Raw genomic sequence first — 23,530 nt, 5'->3', positions numbered from 1 at the left:
TGACAGCAGCACTCTTTTTTGGACGTCCAGTCGGCACGTGCCGCACGTTGACAATTTAATCTCATAGAAATCATGTTCAATCATGCTTGTGTAAGTGTATACGTACACATATTTTTACATACCGATGTAAACAATTTCGGTTTCGTTTGACAGCTCGAGATTGTTGCTCTATTCCGCTAGGTATATTAACTTTATGTTGTGATCTGTCGGCTAGGTTTGATGTAACGCGACCAAACTACGTAGGTCCCCCATCCGCCTAGGAATCAACTTCTCTCTCTTCTGATAGTACATATTTATTAGGAGAATTTCCTACGATACATTACCTTCATTATTTTCAAGGTAAAAATTTTTTTTCCAGTTTTTAATAAGACCAGTCAAGACGGATCAATTTCAGCCAGCATAAAAAAAACAATAATTATTTCCATGTTCATGTTTTTGGTATGCACTTTTGCACTATGTAGTTATTATTGTATTCTTTTCCTGTATAGTAGTTTCCGAACGTATAATGTTGCCAGATTCGTCAACATCATACATACAAATCTCCACGAAATTATTACCTTCATTTTCATCATATTCATGCATTATTTCTTCTTTAATATTTGCACTTTCTTCCTTTTCATCAATATTTTTCCCACCTTTTAGGGAGATTTCGAATTGTACAGGAGTGTATTTTGTCGCTTTTATTTGTTTTACATTAAACTCATATTTTGGCTCCAGCGATTCCTTTGGTATACTGTTTCCTCCAACAATTTTCTTGGATACTTCCAAATCTTCAATGCGAGTGGTTGTCAGTCTGTATATTCCGTCTTCGCTGATTTGGTACCTGTGAAAGTATTTTTAGAATTTAGAAATCTTAAGCTGGAGTTATTCGTATCTAAGGCCTGAGTATAGGCCCGAGTATAGAATACAAAAATTTCAATTGTTACTTGTACCACTTGACTACAAACGTCTAGAGTCGACAGTCTTACCTAGTAGGCTTCTGTGTAAACGCGAGAATATAGGGTATCCCGGTTAGTAATAATTATAGTTACACAATGGATATGCTATAAAAAAAATTGCCCTTGTTCACTAAGCTTTTTATAGGAATATAAGGACGAAAAATTGCATAACACGTCTATTTAGTAACTTTTATTATTAGAAACGGAGTTCAAATAAAAACATTAATAAAATTTGTATTATATCCTGCGGATAGATGGCGTTGTAGGTTAATTGCATCCCACTATAAAAATATTGCTTTTCGTTATATTAATAAACTAGCTGTTGCCCGCGACTTCGTCCGCGGCAATAATATTATAGTAGTAAGTAGGTATGTCAGAGAGCAGGCAGTAGAGCAGGCTGATATATCTCAAGCATCGCGTTAGCTATAAAGTTGAAATTACAAAATATATATGAACAAATATAAAAATTTAAAATATATCCTCCTCCTTTATTGAATGTCGGTTAAAAGGTAGCCTAAGTTACTCCATATTATATCCGCTATCTGCCAAAAAAAGTCCCGTCAAAATTGACCCAGCCATTTCAGAGATTAGCCGGAACAAACAGACAGTCATACAGACAGACAAAAATTGTAAAAAGTGCTATTTTGGTATATGTACCGTATGTACATTCATATGCATGTAGTAAAAAATGGTTCTTTCAATATTACAAACAGACCCTCCAATTTTATTTATATGTATAGATGTATAGATAAGAAGCAGAGAAGTTTTTTATCCCGGTAAAATATACTTTTATCAACAACTACTTTATAATATAACGTGGTAGAGCCATGCTTCGGCACGAATGAGCCGGCTCGACCGGAGAAATACGGGCTTACAGAAATCCGGCGTGAAACAGCGCTTGCGCTGTGTTTCGCCGAGTGAGTGAGTTTACCGGAAGCCCAATCCCCTACCCTATTCCCTTCCTTACCCTTCCCTATTTCCTCTTAAAAGGCCGGCAACGCACCTGCAGCTCTTTTGATGTTGCAAGTGTCCATGGGCGACGGAAGTTGCTTTCCATCAGGTGACCCGTTTGCTTGTTTGCCCCCATATTACATTAAAAACAAATAGTATAGATATACCTGAACCGACTATGTCCAAAAGGCCATTGCGCTCCATGAACATTCACTAGATGAGTAGTAAGCCGGTATCCTTTTGAGAATATTTTCGTTTGTTTCGACGGGCACAAATGACAGGCATATTTCTTTACTTCCTTTTTGACCTTCTTGGCCGGATTCTCATCATCTGTAGATTCATCGCTGCTCGCTCCAGCCTTTCCCTTTTTCCTTTTCTTGTTGTGTGTGCGCATATGCTTATCAAGGTCACATTTTATTACAGTCCTGAAAGATATTAAAATTACAGTGAGGTAGAATAAAAGTTTGTTGTTTCATGTAAAAACAACAGAAGGAATTTTAAAGACGTCAGAAGGCAAGAGTTTTTCGAAAAGTGCGTTTTATAGTTAATGTACTATACTTAAGCGAGACTTACAGTGCATTTGTATCGATCACTTACAGTGCATTTTATCGATCTAATATTAAATCGAAACTATCTCGATTATAAAGTAATGTCTTTCGTTTCAATGAGGGTTGTCGATATATATTATCATTTGCCACCAGAGGGATGGTGGGGTACTGGGGTCTTTCGTGTCAAATGTCGTGTCAGACAGATATATGTGATATGACAGCTATATCGTGACAAGTGGAAGTTATTTCGTAACATATGATAGCTGTTTGGCACGACAATTGACACGATAGACCCTACGGTCGTCTACTCTACATAGCGCCAAACATACCTCATTGTCGTGTCACGAAATAACTTCCACATGTCACGATATAGCTGTCATGTGTCTGACACGACATTTGACACGAAAGTCCCCAGTACCCCACCGTCCCTCTGGTGGCAAATGATAATATAATATATCGACAACCCTCATGACATTTGACACGAAAAACTCTACCGTTTTTATCTTACCTATAATCACACTCCGTACACTCAAAATTCTTCACTGCATCATCTAAATGCCTGTACCGCATATGCACGGCAATCGCCGCTCGCGTCGGCGCCGACATGTCGCACAGGGAACAGGCATAGTACGACACATGTTGTCTAGAGTGTTCCCTGACTAGATAGTCCGTGGCGTACCATTTACCGCACACTGAGCATTGGTAACCGCATTCTTGGGCAGCGTTCTGGAATATACATATTTGTAACCAGGCAAAATTTAAGTACATTTTTTGTGCAGATTTTGAGCTTAGTTTACTGCGCAGGCACAGAATATATACTAGTAGTACCAACAGAATTCCCACACGTGAAACCCGTTGAAAAAAATAACAATAATAGCTCCCACACCGGTTTCGGTGACGCTGGCCGGTTTCATGGAAACCAGGCCAGCTACGCAGGAGTAATTTTATAGTGCCCAAGTGTGTGCGCAGTACACAAGAGCACTCTCTATTCCTTTACTCTCATAACCCAGTGGGACGGCAGACCGACACGACTGGCGAGAGATCAGGCGCAGGACCGACTTTTTACATGCCCATCCGACGCATGGATCATCTTACTTGTCAGACAATCAGGTGATCAGCCTGCATTATCCTAACCAAACTTGAAAATAACATGTTTCCAACGCGGGAATCGAACCCACGACCTCCGAGTCAAGAGCCGAGCTCTGAACCACTGGACCACGGAGGCGTTAAAAAAAAAATTCATGGAAATAAGATATTTAAAAAAAAAATAACAACTCATGCTACGAAACTATAAAGATCAAATTCCGACCGCGCAGTGCTAGGCGCCTACAATTATATTTGCCTACATGTGCGCTCTCTTTCTATCGCGTAAGAGGTACCCTTTCTGACGAAATCAGGATTGTTACCTTTTAGAAAATCTCCTTTTAATTACTATAGCTACTAATAGCAAACTTTTTTCTAGTAATAATCAAATTTTAGTAACCCAACGTATATTTTATAATAGTTTTATATTCGATTATAGTGTAGGAGCTGGTCAGGAATTTTTTACAACTTAAACATAGTAACTTGTGTTTATTTATGTGTAGTATGCGGTTTGTACAAACAAACCGCATACTATAAATTGGTTTATTTGCTATATTTGTGTATTTTTTTTATCTTTTTTTTTATTTTAAAGTCTTAAATTACTTTATTGAAATATTTTTTTGACTTTTTTCAATTGTTCATATTTATCAGATTAAAAATGATTCTGTCACAGCGCGCGCGTCACCGCTAGGGTTGCCATCCGTCCGGATTTCCCCGGATTTGTCCTAGTTTGAAGGGCGTCCGGGGTGCGTCCGGTCGGTTTTTTGAAAAGCGTCCGGGTGAAATCCAGACACCTTTGATGAGAGAAATTTAATTTTTAGGTCATGCAGCAATAAACGAAAGATAAAAACTCGCTAAGCATACATACGGTTTTTGCATTGATTTGGGTTAGTCTTTTTACAAATTCTTGTTGGAAAAACAAAAATTGGCAAGACGTTATCGTAATTACTGTAATTAATGTCCGGGAATTTTGTCGTGCCTGACCGGCGAAGTCAATTTGGGTGATGGCAACCCTAGTCACCGCTCGCTTGTGAGTACCTTGTGATCTGCCCCTTTAAAGGGGTACTTACAGTTCGATACCAAAACGCGCGAGTGGGACAGGCCTGGCGCAGGCAAATTTTCCCAGTTCGCTGAAATTCGTATATCACACTCGTTCACGTTTTTCCATGATAAATTCTCGGACTTTTATGGGACTCCCATTATGCAGTTTTAGTGTCAAAAGTTAAAAGATAGACAAACACGCATTTATAAAAATTTTAATGAGTCCATTGTAGACTGGGTTAAACCCACAACTTTGTTGCGCCGAAATTCATTTATCGCATTGAATACATTAACAAATGTGAACAGGTAACAAACATACAGACAATACATTTTTTTATACTAGACGTTCCGCGCGGCTTCGCCCGCTATAATTAGATATTTCACAGACAAATTAGTCCACACAAAAATAGCCTGTGATCCTTCACGTGTTCTACTTCTTTCTGTGCCAAATAACATCAAAATTGTTCCAGTAGTTCGTGAGATAAACTCTTTCAAATAATTTCCCCCGTTTTCCCCACATTTTCTTCTATTTATTCGCTTCTATTAGTCTTAGCCTGATAAAATATAGCCTATATAGCCTTTCTCGATAAATGGGCTCTCTAACACTGAAAGATTTTTTTCAAACTGACTAACTTACAAACTCTTCCGCTTTATAATATTAATATAGATTATAAGTATAGATATTAGATAGATTACTCACCTGTCTCGCCAAATGCGTGCTCAGCTTGTGATTACTGGTAAAATGTCGTCCGCAGTGATAGCACGCTATGAGCTTCTCACCGGTGTGGGAACGAACATGCATGTTGAGTAGAGCCCGCCTAGTAAATTTCATACCGCAGCCAGCCCAAGCGCATATAAAGTTTTTCTCTATGAAGTTTATGTGTGCGACAACGTGGTCAAGGTATTTCTGAAAGAATAAAAAACATTTGTACTATATTGGCAATATAACTTGCTTAATTGAGCGAAATGTAACTTTTTTACGAAACTGACAAAAGTCTGTTGAATAGGGCCCTGGACTGGATATCTATGATGATTCTGATAAAAATTTGCACAAGTTAATGAGGCAAGTAGCAGAAGGTCAATGACATCAATGTTAGATTCTTCATTCTAGCATAGAATGAGACTAGAAAGAGTAGACTCTTGTGTTTAGTTTGATGCCTCTATTATAGTATTTTATTCTTACACTGACCCTGTCAATGCTAACATCAAAGTCGTAATTCTTGATTTATAAGACTATCCAAAGTCACATAAAATATGCCTAGCTAATATATGTATTATAATTTATATATTATATTCATTAAACTGAATTAGCTTATCATAATAGTTAGAAGCAGTGTTGCCAGATGTCCCGATTTTGGCGGGACGTCCCGATTTTTTTATCAAAATTAAATGTCCCCCGCATGGAACACGCTTAGTCCAGCTTTTCGATATAACTCGAACTAACCTTCAGCGTGCTGAGAAAGAAAGGTGCGTAATGAAGATGTGTGTGAGATAGAGGGGTGTATTTTCTATGGCTACTTTTACTCATTACACACTATTGTCACGTAAACCATATGTAAACGTTATTTTAAGTAAAATAAAAAGATAAAAATTCGAAAACCTTTGATTTTATACGTTTTTTACTATGTCCCGCTGTTGATGGAAGAATATCTCTATTTTCCAAAGTCCCGACTTGACACAAAAAAAATCTGGCGATACTGGTTAGAAGTTTATTTATTGTAGCTTTTGAAGCTACAATAAATACATTTATAACAAAGGGACAGACAAGCTCATCAGATTAAATATTATATATAAAAGAACTCACTTGAAAAGAATTAAACTTGTGTGTACATTCAAACCACAGACAAGCATGGTCCTCCTTCAATGGTGGTAGTTGGTTCCTCTTCGTTGAATCCCTGCGACAGCTCTCAAGTTTCAATGTTGCTCTCGCATTAAATCCTATTGCCAATAATCTAGAGTGGTAAGAGTGGTAGTTGACGTGCCTGACGATGTCATTAAAATTTGGTGACTGGTACCCACATATGTCCCAGCAACAAGTGTATGACACTGTAAATGTAAAAGAAGTAAATTATTATGATGTCATGTTAAATTTTTAAGCAACATTGGAGGAACAAACGCTGTACACCTATGAAGTACAGTCTGGGCCTTATAAATTAAAAAGTAAATATTCTCCAACTAGTTGTAATGTCAGTAAGATGAACTATTGTATTTCTACACAGAAATTTTAGTATTTTAATAGCTGACAACGTCAAATACTAATAAATTGTATTATGGTTAATATTATTTAAAAATCAAAATGGCTAAATTGCTCTCTCATCCCTTACATATAGGAGTCCTGTGTACAAAAATCATTCAAATTCATTTATTTTTGCGTATGTGTGCTACAATAATTTAGGTCTTATATTTGATATTAGGTTCAACACATAGGCCTTTGTGGGCATGCAAAATTAACAATAAAGAATTTTTACAGTCTAAAACAGGTCATAAAATAATTATACAGTCAACAATAATTAATATAAAGTAGTAAAATGAATTCATTAATATTATTCTAAACTATTATGTATAAAAATGTCATTATGAAATTAAAATGTCAGTTTCATTAATATTATAACTTTGATGTTTTGTTGTTTTGATAAAAATTGTGATAAGACAAGAGCCAAAATAAACTGCAAACACTACATCTTGTAAAGTTAAGAAATAGAATAGAATAATAGTGCTAATACATATATTTTACAAACCTTCTTCCCCCATATCCACAACCTTTACTTCAGACACATGGGACACTACATGCTCCTGAAAGTCCATATAGTCTTTGTAGCGTTGACAGCATGATTGCCATTCACACTCCATGGTCAGATTATCAAATCTGAGTCTATAGTTCGGCTGAAATTATTTTTTTTACTTAGGACTCATTTTAACAAGTATATTAATGAATAGTGGGTACTTTTTGTAATGCCCTCTACAAACCAAAATATTGTGACACAGAGTTTGGAAGCCATGGACTAAGTAAAATTCAAAATAAAGTAATAACTGTTATAAGATTATGGGAGATCGCAGATGGCACACTTTTTGTGTGATTGATGCAGACTGTATGTGCGCCGCAGACTCGATCACACAAAAAGTATGCCGTCTGCGATCTCCCTTAAACAGATAGAAGGGGCTTTATTAGATATTAAGGCTCCTTTCTTGTCTGTCTGTGTTAATACAACAAAATATCATGCATTTTCTATAAAGGCCAAAGATAATAACGGGCCTTTGTAAAGATTTAGGTACATATTGTGACAGCTGACAAAGTACTTGTTGCTATCCAGAAGTACAAAGCTATATTTAGCAGGGATAAGAATCTGCAAACTCAGGCTTGAGCATCGACGCGCAAACCACCCGAGCCACAATGTCGTGAAATTATAGGACAGGGATTGAGACAAAACGTTGAATGATCTGAAAAATATTCTATTCTCCAGATGGTACACTTACCACAGCCTTTGGTTGTAACGGTCTCTCGTCGACGCCGGCTGGTATAGTAGCATCATCTTCAGCAGTAGACAGTAAAAACTTCTTGCGATGAGCGTTGGTTTCTATGATAAACTGTATATCATTTTTGTTCTGTTGTGCTAATTTTTTTGGATGATTCTGTTTTTGCAGCCAGTCCAAACAGCGCACTAGTTTTAAATTATTTGCTAGTTTATCATTATTATCCACGATTTCACTAGACCCTTCCATGATTAATATAATTTAACAAAATAAAGATGAGGAATATAACTAAAAAATGTTGGCGCCATAGATTTCTTGGCGGCTGGTTCTCATACTATTTAAGCTTTCTTCTTCGCAAAAGATTAGTAAACATAAAGGATTTGTTTAATATTATCAAATAAAATATGAAATAGCTACAACTTTAGTCGAAAAAAATAGTTATTTGATTAAAAAACATAGTTTTACAGCGGACGATGTTTACGGTCGTGACCAAATATATACTAGTAATCTGTGGTCGTGAGTGTCGTGACAGCTTCACAAGTGTCAAAATTCAAAAAAATATCAGCTGACGTCTGAGTCAGACGTCAGCTGATATTTTTTTTTTGAATTTTGATGATGATGATGATAAATTGTCAGACGGTCTGACACTGATTTTTTTTTCTGTAAAACGCAAAGGTTCTATCTCGGTTTTCCATTCTGTAGTCTGTCTGTACTCTGTCTTTGTAGTTCGTTGTTTAATGTATTGTTGGATATTTTCAGAATAAGATATTAAAAAACTTTAAAGAAAAGTATAAATATAAAATATGCAATTTTACAAAATCTTTAAGTATTTTACTACTACTTTGGTATCTTCAAAAATCAAAATCCTTTCTTTACTTTGACAAATAAAATATTGATAAAATTTGTTTGCTTCATTTTCAAATGAAAAAAAATCTAACTTACTAAGTTGCTTGTCTTTTTTTGACATTTCAATTTCAATAAAATAAAACGTGCTGTAAAATTACAGATAACTCAAGTTTTGTATTTACGCGTGGGTGCGGGTCACCACGGTATTATTATAAATCTTGTTATCAATAAATAGTCGAGGCATACATCGTTTAATCTCATCACTTCGCGTACTGCCCTCGCAACGTACCGGAGGTCATTTACTCCGGTGCTGATGAAATCAACTATAACTTTAGAAGAAGTAGTGAATAAATTCGACCACATCGTATCACCCCTAGCAACCAGAATGCCGAACATCAAAGTTTTCAGCGGTAGCTCCCACCCTGATTTGGCGCAAAAGATCGTGGATCGCCTGGGAATCGATCTCGGAAAAGTCGTAACTAAGAAGTTCAGTAACATGGAAACATGCGTGGAAATCGGCGAATCCGTGCGCGGAGAGGACGTTTACATCGTGCAGAGTGGCAGCGGCGAGATCAACGACAACCTGATGGAGTTATTGATCATGATTAACGCGTGTAAGATCGCATCCGCGTCTCGAGTTACCGCTGTCATTCCGTGCTTCCCCTACGCCAGACAGGACAAAAAAGACAAAAGTAGAGCTCCGATCACCGCGAAACTCGTCGCCAACATCCTGTCCGTCTCCGGAGCTGACCACATCATCACCATGGACCTCCATGCTTCTCAAATCCAAGGCTTCTTCGACATACCCGTAGATAACCTCTTCGCCGAGCCCGCGGTTCTGAAATGGATCAAGGAGAATATACAGGACTGGAAAACCAGTATTGTCGTGTCTCCCGACGCCGGTGGTGCTAAGAGGGTCACATCCATAGCTGACAGATTGAATGTCGAGTTCGCCCTCATTCATAAAGAAAGGAAAAAGGCCAACGAAGTCGCTTCCATGGTTCTCGTAGGCGATGTAAAAGATCGCATTGCAATTTTAGTGGATGACATGGCAGATACTTGTGGTACCATTTGCCATGCTGCCGAAAAGCTCATCGAGGCAGGTGCTATCAAAGTGTACGCTATACTAACGCACGGTATATTTTCTGGACCCGCTATCTCCAGGATCAACAACGCCTGTCTAGAGGCCGTGGTGGTGACAAACACAATACCACAGGAGAAACACATGCGGGACTGTCCCAAAATCCAGTGCATCGACGTATCAATGATGTTAGCAGAGGCGGTGAGGCGTACACACAACGGAGAATCTGTGTCTTATTTGTTCTCCAATGTTCCATACTAGTTTAATTCCTTTTATTTTATTATTATTTTAGGTTTAGTTCCAACATTTAATTTACATTCATTTAATAGTGGGGTGTGAGGATGATTGGCAGTGTTATTGGCATGTGATGATTTTTTATTATTAATTACTATAATAAGCCGAGTATGCAAGCTACAAGAAAAATATTTACATTATATAAGGCAATGTGATATTTTATGGAGCATCAAAAGATGAAATTAGAAGTTGTAATAATTTTACACACACCAATTTAGAAACAAAATGGCTGTTAGTCATAATTCTTGTAAATCAGTTGTAGTAAATGAAATTGTAAACAATGTAGCTTTGTCAATTAGGCTTGCTTGATGCCTGATGATGTGATATCAAGTAACAAATGTTGGAGACATTAGGTTTAGTTTATTATCTCATTAAGTTAAAATATGCATTCTGCCATATTTTTTTCTTCCATAGGTTTAAAATTAAAAAAAAAAAAAAAATTTATTGTTAAGGAATTAGGACCTTTATTATGTCACTAAAATCTGTTACGTAATATCTTAACAATGCTAAACTCAAAAGAATTGTTAACTTTGGAAAGGGGTAAGAAGCAGAGAGTTGTTGACTTTAATTTACTGCATTGTTGTGGGTTTAACAATTTGTTAAAATCTTTGAATGTTAATGTTTTGGGTGCTTAGATTTTTATTTTTTAAATTGTTATTGATGTAATTTTTTTATGTGGTATTGCTGTAAATGAAGCCTATGTGAGTAGGATTTCTGTAACCACATATTTTACAAAGTTTTCTAATTGGCACGCTTAAAGATAAGGCGCAAGATTTTCTAAATTTATAGAACTATGTATATTTGGTCCGTATTTTAAGACATAATAAAAAAATCCTGACAAACTTCTTTCTTTTTATTTCCCTAACAATATCAGATTACATTTACTCATTGGGGTAAACCTGTAATGGTAGAAATAAGTATGGAAATAAATATTTTAATAAAAAATTGTTTTAGGTTGTTCATAAGGAAAATCTATATTAAGACATTGGAAAATTACCTTTCATGAAGGCTGTTTAATGATTTTATGATAAATTATTAAGATTACAAACATATTTGCATATTTCGCTGCATAAAACTATGAAGTACAAAATTATTTAATGTTTGCTTCTAATCAAGAAACAAACCTAAACTGTTTTGACCTGAGGGCAATTGAGAATGATGTAATTATTTGAGTATGGACATCTTAAAAACAATATACAAGGTCAGATAACTTGTAAATATGTATTTGTTGTTTAATGCGCGGTAATTGTGAATTAAGATAATATTTTCTTTTAAAAGGAACATTTTCATAGTAATTTTCTTTCGCGTCAGTGAAAGTTAAAAAAATTGTTCCAAGACAGTGTCGAATTTATATTTTTAAGAATGTAGGTCACTTTATTTCCGCCGCCCTATGTATGAAATCTGTTGGATTCGGCTGCCAAGTGCCATCCCTAGACCGCAGCCTATACGGCCTATTTATAAATCAGGGGCTGGTCCAAGGCTCTTGACAGAGGGGCAACAACCTTGCAGAGCACCGCCGCGAGAGAGCTCAAGCAAAATAACAACGCACTTTGTAATTCTCCTAGTGCTGCGGTGGCGTGGTAACGAATCAAGCAATGTATTGCTCATTTGGCGATTTATTTTTATGACACTAAAACTAATTCAATATAAATCGCGCAGGAACACTTTCCAGGATAATTAGTATCCTATGACCTTTCCCGGGACTCCAAGTCTCTCCATAACACTCCATACCAAATTTCACCAAAAACGGTTCAGCGGTTTGGCCGTGAAGAGGAAACAGACAGACAGACATACTTTCACATATTTTAAAATATTAGTATGTTAACTCTTGATAATTATTACGGCTTACCAGTTACCACAGAGGTCTTACTACGTCGACTTGGTCAATCGTTAACTTACTATGTTTGACCTTATAATTTTTTTTAAGCATTTATCCACGCTTAAAGGGACCGTGCAGAGCGATGACACTGCCACTAGTGACGAGTAGTCGAAACTTTTACGAAAATTTTATTGACAAGCTCAAGTCAAGCTACGGAAAATTAAAGGATTTCTTGAGAAATTTGAGTATTTTCAAGCATTGTTGTATTCCCGGATGTTCTAATACATACAAGAAAAATAAAGGCAAATCGAACGATCTAAAATTTTACTATTTTTCTGCCAAAAGTATTCACATGCCATGGCTTATTGAAAAACGAAAGAAATGGATAAAAGCCGGTAAAACATACGTAAGTACTTAAAAAGTTCCATTAATTTTATTTGTAGACTCGTAAAAACACTGAATTTTGTAGATTATAACCGTAAATTCATTTAGATGAACACAATATGAACCTAACCTATAACCGTTGCTTCTTTCAGTAAACATCCAAACTGGCTTCCAAGTTCCATCTAAATTTTACATACCTATGCACCGCTCATTTAATTGGCCAAGATCGGAAAATCCTGTACACCTGGCATATAGGTAATATACCTACCTACAAGAGAAGAAAATAAAAAAACTCTTTTAAAAAAGAATTTCAAAGACATCAACTAGAATGCAACAAGTTGCATCAAAAGTAAGGATAATTTGGAGAAGTCCTGCCAGGAATTCAACACTGAAGCACAGAATATAATATAATAGTACCTACTCCGTAATCATAGATTTAATATATACTAGGTTTATGTCCGTAGTAGTGTTTATCTTGAACCATCTTGTCAAAGTGTTTGTTCTCAAAAGGATGATTCTTCAAGTAGGAAAACTATTAATAGTGCAGTCTTTGTGTGTTATTTAAAGAATACTTATATAGTGTTTGCACTGATGAGGTACACTAGTTAAAAATAGTGACAGACAAAAGTTGTAAAGATGGTATCGAGCGAATTGCAGAAGGTTGATGAAATAAAAGCATTTATTTTAGTGAACTTGTTTTATTTTATTAATCCACAAGCATTTTCAGTAATTATTATAAGTATTTTTGCATCTTCATTATTTTATTGCAATATTTATCAAGTTTTTACTTTCTATGCTGATGGATGCTACTAATTACTTTTTCAGATATTTTCTTAGATAACTAGTTACTAGATAAGCTTTAAACATTTTTATTCACGCTTTCGTTCTTTGTTTACGGTTAGAAACTCATCCATACTCAATATTATAATTGCGAAAGTGTAGACGTCTGTTAGCACTTCACGCCCAAACCGCTGAACCAATTTTGCTGAAATTTGGTATGGATTTACTTTGAGCCCCGGGAAAGGACATAGGATACTTTTTATTCAGGGAAAATGTACGGTTCTCGCGCGATAAATGATTTTTGGCGCAACGGAGTTGCGGGCGTCATCTAGTCTTTTACTTTAATCCTTCGATCTCGGATTCTTGGAAATCTGTTGTTGTTCTCGCGGCCGCATGTGGCAACTTGGGAGTGTAAGTATTAAATCATTTTACAGTCTAAAACATAAAAAACACATATAAACTAGCCGGGGTCAAAGAGAATGCGAAGCCAAAGTCACTCACAAGTTACTTCTTTTACTCGCATCGTGTCGCTGCTGTCGAATTACGACGCCCCCTATAGTTTCTGCACGGTCCCTATTAAGTAAGTACATATATAATAATTAGTAGGGTTATAAAAATTAGGTAGAAATAATGTTAAAATAAATTAAGTTAGCTGATATTAAGTATATATCTATGTCGAATTGTCGACAATCCAAAACTTGTATCCTAATTCCTAACTCGTAACTTAGCAAGTGATGCCACCTATAATTCCTGAATCCTGCACGTTTCCTAAAGGTTCTAATCTGCTCAAAAGGCTTTGTAGTCTTTAAGCACATCGTTTATGCTGTCTATTTATGGGCAGACAAAACGAAAAACTTTGTTTATTCTGTTTCGTTGCACGATAGAATAGATAGGAAGGCGATTATGCGAAACCAACAACAAGTTGTAAACGTCACCATTTCAAAATAATAAGCCTCGATAGATGGAAATATTATCCTTATTTTCTGTTTCAAAATATATTGACCAATGTATGTAGACCCCTTGGAGCATACTGCTTTGAGGGAGCGGCAGTGTACTTTAAAGTGGGCATAACTATTTGTGTTTACGCGTAGTTATCTCGTGTTTTTATCGTAAAAGCCAGGGGGTCCAGGTCAGTACTTGTACTGACCTGGACCCCAATCGTCATAATCTTGGGAGTAATTGCGTCAAGACCACAGATTTTAGAAGTCAAGACTCAGAGAAATCACACCCGCTTGGTCGTTAATCGGTGCAGGGCGCCATCTAGTGACTTATTTTTTAAGAAAAAATAATAATCATCGCAAAACGTGATTATTAATTTTGGTTTATTTAACCAATGTCCATGTCTGCTACTACGGGCTTTTGAATACTAATTAGAATATTTAGAACGATACTTATAGTCGTTATGCAGATAATATTTTCACATTGGAAGTGCTTGTTCCTGTCAGTTTGATGTGATATTATTTATTCACTGTCAGGGCGTTCATAGGCGTCATATAGGGCGTTGCAGCCCTGCCCACTGTATTTTGTTTGGTCTACATACAAACACAATTCAAAAATGCGGCAAAACCAACATACTAAACCGCCTGAAACAGCTCGAACTTAAGTGAGCAAAACAGTGCTTAACATGTCTAGGTCATAGTAAAAGGAGGGAAGTAAGTTATCTTTATACAAAGGCACCGCGCGCGGCTTGTATGTGTGCGCCATAGTATTAATGCGTCGCCACGTACGGCACACAACAAAATCAGTTTAGCTTCGTGGGTACCGCCGAGATTTTGTTGTGTGTGGTACGTGGCGACGCATTGATACTATGGCGCACACATACAAGCCGCGCGCGGTGCCTTTGTATAAAGATAACTTACTTCCCCTCCTTTTACTATGTCTAGGTCGGGCTAATACAAGTCTCTGTTGACTGTTGAGTGAGCTTTATCTTACTTACTTTGGCTTATTCTACTATAATAATGTTTACAATAGACATAACATTATAGGCTATGCATAATATTGGTAGGTACTCTAGTTCTGTTGTAAACCCCTCAATCTTCAAGATTTTTTATGAATGGCGTGGTTCCCACTGTGTCTGACCAAGCACTAAAAGTACACTTACTCATTCCCAAAATGCTAAGGATGTTTACGGTATCAGCGGGGCTAAAATGGTCACATTTAGCAATTCCTCTCAATCAATTCAGCAAATGAATTGTCAAAACTGTCAAAATGACAAATGTCAAATCAGTACAAAAATACAGAAATGAATTGCAAGCAGAGTTGCATTTTGCGATTTTAGAAAAATGAATCATATTATGATTCATATCATGATTCTTCATAGCCCCGCAGGCCTGTCTCACTTCCATACAAGCGGCGCGAAATCGCCGAGATATTTACCTACTATTCTGGAATGCAACCTAAATTCAACCTTTGCATTGCGTTTAGTGTTCATAGTACAATAACTGTCTGCCTTCTAGCTTCAATCTGCCAGGGCTGTCAGAGATACTACTTTATCTGTGAAAGTAATTTAGTTCAAAGAGAATATAATCACTACGTGATTTAGTTTCGCGGATGCGTGCGCTGCGTGTGCGACAAGTCGAGCGAGTGCCAGCCTATTGAGACTAGTCCGGTGACCGGACGCTTGCGTTTATCATACCTAAACACGGGAGTGAAACTTCTGTACCGTAAGGTACTAATTATATATTCTGTGACTGTATGGTAACACCCAATTTTATTAATTATTATTTAATCTAAAACAGCATCCCAATAATCATCATAACTTAGCAATAACAGCAGTTTCTCAACCCAACTCTTAAAATAGCAAATAAAACCATAACAATCACTTAATTAAGTTTATTAGTGGGCGTGTGTGGTGGCGTGGTGGGCCTGTGCCGCCGCCTTCCTCATCTGTACGAGGACGTTGCTCATCTCCTCACGCTTCCTCTTGGCACGGATGTGTGTGCCGAGGCGGCGCTTCAGGAACTTGAGAGCGCGCTTGTCCTTTGATACCTGGAATTTGATAATGTTTGATTAATAAAGTAAATAATAAGATCTTATTTTTTATTCGAAAAGTTGATTCATAGGTGGATCTGAATTTGGTAACATTAAGTCAAACCCAGCCGACAGGCCTCAAATAGCATTATAAAATAAATAAATGCAGTGTGGTTGCAGCGCTGCTATTGCACAGCTTGCGACGTAATGTGAAGGCAGCCTAATTATTCTTATTTCAATCTGATTGCCTTATGGCAAAGGCCTCCCCTAAACTCTCGGAATTCTAATACTCAATAGTATAGAATTGATATAAAACGACCAAAGTATGTAGGTCCACCATATGCCTATGAACTTATTTCCCGATAGTACTTGGTCACCATAAAAGATTTTCTTTCTATGGGAGAAGTGACTGATAAACAATAATAATATCTATTGAAGCTTCATACCAAGTCAGTCTGGTCCCGTGCTAAGTACCTGAAGGACTTGTGTTACAGGTACCAGACAACAGAAATATATTTAATACTTTTATGCTATACATTTAATTACATGATACACATCCATGACCCAGGAACTTTGAAAACGTTCGTTCTGTCGGCGGGACGCGAACCCGCGACCCCCGGCTTGAGCTACCAACAGCCCACCAACTGAGCCGCAGAGGTTGTCAAAAGCAAAGGAAATCTGATATATTTTGTTCCTGAAGTCTATCAGTGTTTCTATTTCTTTGCATCTCAACTATGGTTATCCTATGCCTACAGGACTATTGACTTCATTTGAAGAATCTTGACCTGCTTTCATAAAAGAAAATTAAGATATCACTTAGTAGCGGGAGAGGTTAAAATCATTTTGATTATAGAATTTCTACAATATGTTCTATGGAGATTACAGATAATCAATAGCATCAGAAGGCTCACTTTTCAATTTGGCCCGATTGCATTTTAAGATAGGCCACTTTTATACCAAGATTATTCCTGTGTGACATGTGCTGTGGTAAGTAGATATTGCACGACACATAAACACTAGTTTTTAAAGATAAAAATATCAATGAAAATAGAATACAATTCAGCAGGAAATTTTAGGCAATCAATTATATTGACAAATCAAGGTGCACAATATAAATTATTAAAATATTACACAAAAGACCTGGAAAAAGTAATAATTTTAAGTAACACTTTTCCTGAAGAGTACTTCACTGCTTGTGACATTTCTTGGATATTATTTTCAGGGCCTTAAAAGAACTAAAGGAAAATCTGCATGTGATAGTACTACTAAGTACTAAATAGTAAAGTAATAGATGTTACCTTATACTTAAATATACATCTAGCACCAAATTTATAGCATTAACATGTGATAACTACATGTAATTATAAGATGATGTATGTAAACTACAAATAATAAAAACTAAGGAAACATAACTCCCATACTATTGTTTTAAATTTGGTTCCTTTCGAACTGTCATGTAACGTCAGCCTAATACCACTCAAGGCCACCTAAATATTGCAAATGTATTGAAATGTGTACCTAAGGTACACATTTTTGACAAGTATTGTAGATCATATTTTTGAAGGAGTTACATTTCCTTAGTTTTTATTATTCGTAGTAAACAAATACTAAATGTAAACAAATACTTGTTTAGACTTAATGATTCTTTACTAATAAACTTAAGTTATCACTTGTATGATTTATATACTTAAGTGATAACAGAAATGCAGGAAACAATTAGAAGTTAGAAAATAACTGTCTATGAAGTATGAATATAATACTGTGTAGGATTTGTTTACATACAGTCCAGACTTCTGAAACCCAGGATCTAACACAATTTCACAGAAACATTAGTACTAACCTTCAACAACTCCATAGCTCTCTTCTCGTAGGGAGCATGTCCGACAACCTCTCTTACAAGATCACGGACGAATTTGGAGTGTTTGGTTTGCAGCTGAAATGTAATAACAAAGATAAGTATTCATCGCTTATTTCTTAGTTAGGCGTACAAATAAATGAAATATAAACGGGTTTAGACACCAAAATTAGGGGTTAAAACACTTTACGGGGAGGAACTTAGATTATCACTGAAAGTTATAAGTACTTACACCCTTTAGCCTGGCGGGTCTGATTTTAATGGTTTTGTCGGCAATCTGTGTTTTCTTGCCGGCGGAAATCTTTGTTGTTTTGTGTCCTTTTCGCAGACCGACTGCGATCTCAAACCGCGGTGCCATGCTGAAATATTCAATCACACAAACTTTAACACACGAAATATACCCACAGAACACTCTAGAATTTTATTTAGGCACTGTTAATTATTATAATGCGAAAATTTATCGAAGGATTATAGAAATATTTAAAGCTAAAAATTATTTACGTACTTTACGGATTGACAGAAATATCCAAAAAGAAATCTCGAAAATCTCAGGTGACTGATGACACTGTCAAGTTGACATAGCATATTTTTTCATTGTTGAATGTTTCAAGACTGCACAAGGTAATAATTAGTTCCGGCCGCAGAAAAAATATTATCTTTGCAAAAGTCAAAACTAAAATAAAATCTATTTAAATATTGAGATATTCGTGCGATTCTCAAAAATTACAACTCATAAGCACAACTCAATCATCTGATCGATAACTGACAAAATTTTATTTTGGTACAAAATACAAATTACTAAAAAAAAACAATAATATAATATTTATTTTACCGATGTACATTAATTGTTAGTCTTTAAATTTTGTAAACTTTTCACGAATTTTTTTTTCCAGCCATATTTTACTTGACAATGGCCATGGTTAAAAAGCCGAGCGCCATAATAAGAAAATAAAAAAAGAAGGAAAAGAACTTCATTGACATTTCTTTAATTGGTATGTCCATGTGTAAATCTTTAATTTTATTTTGGTTAATTTTATTTATAAATAATACCTAATTACTGCATTTAAAAATAAAAGTGTGATCCAAATTAAATATATTATGACGTTTATGAAGGAATATTAAAAACCCTTACTAATATAATTTTTTGAAAAAATAAATTTTATGGTAGTGGTAATTACTGTAAGTTTCTTATAAATGAGTGATAAATTTATGGAAAATGGAAGTTGGAGCAGTGAAACAAGCATTTAATAACGAGGTAAGATAAATAACGTAAACATTGTGCAAATTAATAACCATAAATCATATAATTTATATTTGTTTACATGGTGTTTCTAGGTTATCCTACTTAAAAAGAATCTGAATCAAGCTAAGATACAAGTTATACATAAACTTACGAGAAAAGCTAAAACATTTGCCGAGAAAAAATGTCCTGAAAAGTTAAAAGAGAAGCTAAAACGTAAAGCTGAATCAGCTGTCAAAGAAGTTCTTATTATCAAGGTAAGTTATTAACAGCAAAGTTCTTAGTAATTTTAGGATATTTTAAATATTTATTCTTAATATTAAGTAATTGTCCACATAGTACTCTTTTAATACTGCTAGAGACAAAGTTCTCAATCACAAAAAAGAAGAGTAATTGCTAATTTACAAAAAAATACTGATTTCATGTGTTACATACCCCTCTAGTACTGTGGTCCCCAACCTTTTTTTTTCATACGGGCCACAAACATGTCTTGGACTTGGTGTTGTGGTCCACAAAAAAGTTTTATATGGCTATAAAATAACTTTCTTCAAAATTAATGATTTAAAAGTGGAAAAATTTTTAACAACTTTCACGACAACTTTACATTATTTTGCCAGTGGGCATGAATTTCAAAATGACATGAAAAAGTTCAACATCAGGCGGGCCACAAGATAAAGTCGCGTGTAGTAGACTACTGCGGGGCTAAAATGGTCACATTTAGCAATTCCTCTCAATCAATTCAGCAAATGAATTGTCAAAAAAACTGACAAATGGCAAATTAGTACGAATTACTACAGTGCGACAAGGTTAAATATGAATGTGGGCGGTGGCGCTGCTCATAAAGGAGAACTGTCAATAATGACGTTTTTGTATGATGGCAGCGTTAGTTCCTTTTTTCGACACGTTAATTTAAAGACTTGTCGAGTTGTAGACATGAATTGCAAGCAGACTTGCATTTTGCGATTTAAAAAAAATGAATCATATTATGATTCTTAGTGTGATTCTCCAAAGCGACCGTTTTAGCCCTGCTGGTCTATTACAGGGATATAATTGTTGGAGTGCCAGTAATTTTTGTACCCCAAAAATATTTACATAACCAATTTTGGTTTCAGAAAATCAAACCTAGAGATTTAGCCAAGTTTATAGTAACGCATAAAGGAAAGCTCAATGATTATCTCAACAAACCTGATGTAGATAGCGACAAAGCATGCGCAAGGTTGTTGCTGCACAAAGCACTGACTAATAAGTATCAAATAATCAAAGAGAGGTTTGGAAATGTTTCCATTAAAGATCTCTTCATGTCCCGTCAAGAAAGAAGGCAACTGAAGAAGGAGGCCAGAGAGAAACAAGAGAAGAAAAAGAAGAAAAGAACTAATTCAGAAACTGACAACACTGGGGGTGTCTGGGATGTTGAAGTCAATAAGCAAGGCTTCTCAAATGGAGGCAAAAAAGATGCAGATGATTCTTTAGATGATAGTGGATCAGAAGATAAAAATGTTGATGAAGGTCAATCAGATGTTGAAAAGGTCGATGAAAGTGCATCAGAAGTTGAATATGCTGCTGAGAGTGGATCAGAAGCTGAGAATGGCATTGAAAGTGACGAAGAGTCTGTAGATAATAAAGAGGATTCAGACCAAGATAGTAAAAAGGAAGAAGTAAATTATGCAAAAAGGAAATTAAATTCAACGTACCAACCTGTACCAAGAAAACAAGAAGAGTTGGAAAGTGATGAATCTGGTTCAGAGCAAGATGATTCTGATGAAGAAGACTTACCAAAACAAAACTTAGTAAATAATTCAAAAAATAATAGAGTAGAAATACCTATAACTAACAAACCAGATCATATAGTAAAACCACAAGGTAAAGTAAAACCACAAACAACAGAAAACAAACTGAACAAACTACCAATTAAGAATGCTGAAAAAAGACAAAAAGATAACAAAAATAAAAATTTAAACGAAAAACTCAAAAAGAGGAAATTTAATAAAGATTTCGATGATACTGAGAAACAGAAAACTACAATTGTTGATCCATTCTTCATCACATCAACTGGTGATAACTACATGTCGTTGGTAGAACCTAGAGCTCCAGATGAGGTGAAAGAAGTGCACAAAGAAGGAAACAGGAAATACAGAAGAGCAGTTATGTTTGGACACATAAAGCCTAGAAGAAATGATAGACCCAATAAATATAACCAGAAAAATGACAGGAATAGTAGTAAAGATTTTAGGAATATTGGAAATAAGAGTAGCAAGTTTGATAATAAAAAATCTGAAAGCGTTGAGGCAAGTGCTCCGCCAGAGAAACTACATCCATCGTGGGAAGCAAAGAAACGACAGTCCACTATAGTGCCGTTTAAGGGTAAAAAAGTTGTGTTTGATGATACTTAAACAATTATTGTGTTTTACGTTACACGTTACGTTAGTAAATGTTTTACGAAACTATTGATTTTGATTGCTTCTTATAAATTGTTACTTTTTTCCTGACTGTGCCAAAGCCAAACGGAATCGGAATATTTTTAACTGTATAATATTTTTAATATTCACCTTGTTCAATAAAATCGAATCAGTGGCATTGGCCACTGATTCGATTTTATTGAACAAGGTGTTAATGGCCTAGGTTACATCATAATACATATTAATTAATAATATCGTACTTAAAATTTATATTATTTGTCGTTTGTGTAGTTTTAATGACTATTAATAAATAAGTAATATTATGATTCACAAAACTAAAATAATGTAAAACTTAAGACAATTTAGTCAGATTCAGTTCTAGAAATTCTAAATTTAATAATATTCCTAATTCAAAGCACAATATTAAAACAGAGGCATGATGCACAGCCGTCTATTTGTCACTCGAATCTTGGGTTCACAGGTGCAGCGGCGGCATTCGCAATAGCCTGCACTATAAATTGCGACGTGACTACGTGAGGAATGCCACATTACAGCGCGCAATAACATCTGTATTGGGATAAATTATTTCCCGCTTTTGTCCGCGTTAGTCGCTTAAAACCGTAAATTTGATTTCGGAATTGTAAATTGTGTCTAATTGTCACGTTATTTTGGCGCGAATTGTTTTAGCGCAAATGTGGATTGTGGAGTTTTTTTTACATACAACGACTCATGCTTCGGTGGCGCAATTCTCAAGTCCTATTTATAGAGATAGAAGACTTTACAGAACAGAAGGACCTTTGCGTTATTACTTGTTAGTTGTTACAGAGTCAAGATACCTAAAAATATCACATTTCATCAATATCCGTTCAGTAGTTTTTTTGTCAGCGGGCACCTAGATGATCAATGTTATTGTGCAATATTATTGAGAACGCACCCGCCTTTTCAATTTTATTGTCAGATAAATTGTTCAATAATATTGTTCAATGATATTTCACAATAAAATTTATCGTCTAGGGGCCTACGGCCTACCTAAAGTGAACAATCATATATCGTCAATACCAGGTCATCCAGAAAACTGACGTCAATTTGGTATGTGAAACACATACCAAATTGGATATTGAAGACTTAAAAGGCAAAAGAAAAATATCCTAGGATTTGGAAGTGCTTAATAATAATAATATCGCAAAGATCAGCATTAGAAGATCTGTCAACACATTTTCGAAGCCTCTAGGTTTCGCTGAATCAGCCAACTCATACCAACTGCCTACGTCGTATTTTCTCAATTTAAAAACGCCATGTCAGGGTCTTAATTGAAAATGAAACATAAGATTTTTAATTTGAAAACTTCGAGGAGGGGCGCGAGTTGCGAGTCTACAAAGTTTTTCATATTACCGACGAGAGTTATATCCTGTGCGATCGGTGATTAGTAAGTCTAGAATTCTGGAAAGATCTAATCATTTTTGATTAAAAATTATGACTTCTTTAGAGTTTGATCTTAAGGCGAATGTGCAGACCAGTCGCCTGATACTGATTAATCTCCTTACCGTGCTATTGGAATGTTTCGGTCTTTCCAACTGATCGATATGATCGATAAAATAGCCTGTCAATCAAACAGCTAGCCCTTTGACTGAACAACGCCATTCAATCACACAGCTATACGCCGTTTAGCCAACTTGTTGACTGCAACGTTCAAACTTCAACACTATAGCTAGACGACGCTTAGCCAACTGGTTTAATGGCAAATTAACTACGGTGACTATTAGTTTAGTATGTAGTTTGAGAGAATAGGAAAACTTTTGTAATTTCCTGGAAGATTATTCATGGATTACTTTT

At 35.7% G+C, this 23,530-nt stretch overlaps 4 protein-coding genes across 4 annotated transcripts; 2 read left to right on the top strand and 2 right to left on the bottom strand.

The window, feature by feature from the left end:
* Positions 1 to 426: 426 nt before the first annotated feature.
* LOC121734065 (histone H4 transcription factor) lies at positions 427 to 8,516 on the bottom strand. Its single transcript, XM_042124476.1, has 7 exons — positions 8,036 to 8,516; positions 7,300 to 7,444; positions 6,366 to 6,607; positions 5,262 to 5,468; positions 2,946 to 3,163; positions 2,057 to 2,314; positions 427 to 823 (listed from the first exon to the last, which is right to left on the bottom strand). Exons 1-7 carry the CDS (start codon positions 8,279 to 8,281, stop codon positions 454 to 456), a joined length of 1,686 nt encoding a protein of 561 aa, XP_041980410.1. The 5' UTR covers positions 8,282 to 8,516; the 3' UTR covers positions 427 to 453.
* Positions 8,517 to 8,992: 476 nt separating this feature from the next.
* On the top strand, positions 8,993 to 11,095 carry LOC121734074 (ribose-phosphate pyrophosphokinase 1). The gene has a single exon (XM_042124487.1). It carries the CDS (start codon positions 9,192 to 9,194, stop codon positions 10,218 to 10,220), a length of 1,029 nt encoding a protein of 342 aa, XP_041980421.1. The 5' UTR covers positions 8,993 to 9,191; the 3' UTR covers positions 10,221 to 11,095.
* Positions 11,096 to 16,053: 4,958 nt separating this feature from the next.
* Positions 16,054 to 18,648, bottom strand: LOC121734078 (60S ribosomal protein L36). Its single transcript, XM_042124491.1, has 4 exons — positions 18,567 to 18,648; positions 18,294 to 18,420; positions 18,047 to 18,139; positions 16,054 to 16,224 (listed from the first exon to the last, which is right to left on the bottom strand). Exons 1-4 carry the CDS (start codon positions 18,644 to 18,646, stop codon positions 16,072 to 16,074), a joined length of 453 nt encoding a protein of 150 aa, XP_041980425.1. The 5' UTR covers positions 18,647 to 18,648; the 3' UTR covers positions 16,054 to 16,071.
* A 540-nt stretch (positions 18,649 to 19,188) lies between these two features.
* On the top strand, positions 19,189 to 21,743 carry LOC121734071 (myb-like protein V). Its single transcript, XM_042124483.1, has 3 exons — positions 19,189 to 19,316; positions 19,397 to 19,558; positions 20,414 to 21,743. Exons 1-3 carry the CDS (start codon positions 19,278 to 19,280, stop codon positions 21,689 to 21,691), a joined length of 1,479 nt encoding a protein of 492 aa, XP_041980417.1. The 5' UTR covers positions 19,189 to 19,277; the 3' UTR covers positions 21,692 to 21,743.
* Positions 21,744 to 23,530: the final 1,787 nt, after the last annotated feature.

This window comes from Aricia agestis, chromosome 15, assembly GCF_905147365.1.
Source record: "Aricia agestis chromosome 15, ilAriAges1.1, whole genome shotgun sequence".
Lineage (NCBI taxonomy): Eukaryota > Metazoa > Arthropoda > Insecta > Lepidoptera > Lycaenidae > Aricia > Aricia agestis.
Note: the sequence above shows the minus strand (reverse complement) of the source record. Positions and strands in the feature narration are given on the sequence as shown.